The sequence below is a fragment of the Brassica oleracea genome, chromosome C2, assembly GCF_000695525.1.
Source record: "Brassica oleracea var. oleracea cultivar TO1000 chromosome C2, BOL, whole genome shotgun sequence".
NCBI lineage: Eukaryota > Viridiplantae > Streptophyta > Magnoliopsida > Brassicales > Brassicaceae > Brassica > Brassica oleracea.
Window position 1 is genome coordinate 12,414,744 of NC_027749.1, and position 1,910 is coordinate 12,416,653.

Sequence of the window (1,910 nt, forward strand, 5' to 3'; positions counted from 1 at the left end):
TGGCCGTGACCGAACCTAAGGCCTTAAACAGGGTCGATGAACCTAATGCAATGGAAAGAAGCTATAAACGTGGAGTTAAATTCTTTAAAGAAAAGAGGTGTCTTCGGTCCTATAATCCGGACACCCTATGATGTCAAACCAGTTGGATACAAATGGGTCTTTGTGAGGAAAAGAAACGAACATGGTGAAGTAGTGAGATATAAAGCACGGCTTGTTGCACAAGGATTCTCACGGAGACCAGGAATAGATTATGAGGAGACATACTCCCCTGTGGTGGATGCTACTACTTTTAGATTCCTAATAAGTCTGGCTATAAGAGAGAAATTAGACTTGCGGTTAATGGATGTAGTAACTGCATACTTATATGGTCCACTAGATAATGAGATATACATGAAAGTACCAGAGGTTATTGAGTTGAAAAACAAAGCAAGTTCTCGAGAACAACATTGTATAAAGTTGAACAAATCACTTTATGGATTGAAACAATGAGGTCGAATGTGGTACAATAGACTAAGTGAGTACCTAGTGAAAGAGGGCTATAAGAATGACCCGATCAGTCCATGTATTTTTATAAAGAAATTCGACAATAAAGGATTTGTGATCATAGCAGTGTATGTTGATGATCTGAATATTCTAGAAGCCTCTTGAGAGATTTCTCAAACAGTTGAATATCTTAAGAAAGAATTCGAAATGAAAGATCTAGGAAAAACAAAGTTCTGTTTGGGATTACAACTTGAGTACATTAAAGATGGAATCCTTGTGCATCAAATGGCATATACAGAAAAGGTACTCAAGAGATTCAATATGGTCGAGTCTCACCCATTATCTAGCCACATGGTCATGAGGAATAAAGAAAATAACGTTTACTCTCTCTCTCGACAAACACATCACCACATATATAATAACAAAAGAGAAAGTGGTCTCATCTCATATCTTCGGCCTGGACACTGATCCGTTCCATCCTAAGATGGATGATGAAGATGTCCTTAGTTCCGAAGTGCCATATCTCAGTGCCATGGGAGCTTTGATGTATCTGGCTAGTCACACACGACCAAATATATGTTTTGCCGTGAATCTATTGTCTAGATTTAGCTCTTGTCCAACCCACAGGCACTGGAACGGGATTAAACATGTTCTTCGTTACCTGCAAGGAACAAAAGACTTGGGTTTATTTTATACTAACCAAAACAAAGAAGGTTTAGTTGGTTTTGCTGATGCAGGTTATCTTTCGGATCCACACATTGCTCGATCACAAACAGGCTATGTGTTTACACATGGTGGAACGGCCATATCATGGCGTTCCATGAAGCAGACGATCGCGGCCACTTCATCAAATCATTTGGAAATCTTGGCCATCCATGAGGCCAGCCGTTAATGTGTATGATTAAGGTCCATGGCCAACCATATTCGAGTCGATTGTGGGATGACCGAAGGCAAGGACGCACCAACCGTGATGTATGAAGACAATGCAGCTTCCATTTCTCAGCTTAAGGATGGCTACATCAAAGGGGACCAGACGAAGCACATACTACCTAAGTTCTTCTTCACACACGAGCTACAGAAAGCCGGCGAGGTCCAAGTAGTCCAAGTGCGTTCCAGAGACAACTCAGCAGACTTGTTCACCAAATCACTTCCGACCTGCACGTTCAGGAAGCTCATGCATCAGTTTGGGATGCGTAGATTGAAAGATCTTTAGTGATGTTCAGAACAGGGGGAGTAATACGTGTTGTACTCTTTTTCCTTCACCATGGTTTTGTCCCACTGGGTTTTCCTGGTAAGGTTTTAATGAGGTAACATCCAAAGCGTATTACAAACTCTGTATGGTTATGACATCCAAGGGGGAGTGTTATAAATCATATTATGAATGTCCATAACCAGCCCATACTAGATAGAGAGAGCCGGCGCTCTAG

The 1,910-nt window shown here is 41.3% G+C and overlaps 1 protein-coding gene across 1 annotated transcript; it reads left to right on the plus strand.

Annotated features, from left to right (window-relative positions):
- The first annotated feature begins 1,393 nt into the window (after positions 1-1,393).
- LOC106323474 lies at positions 1,394-1,696 on the plus strand. The gene has a single exon (XM_013761592.1). It carries the CDS (start codon positions 1,394-1,396, stop codon positions 1,694-1,696), a length of 303 nt encoding a protein of 100 aa, XP_013617046.1.
- The last annotated feature ends 214 nt before the right edge of the window (positions 1,697-1,910 follow it).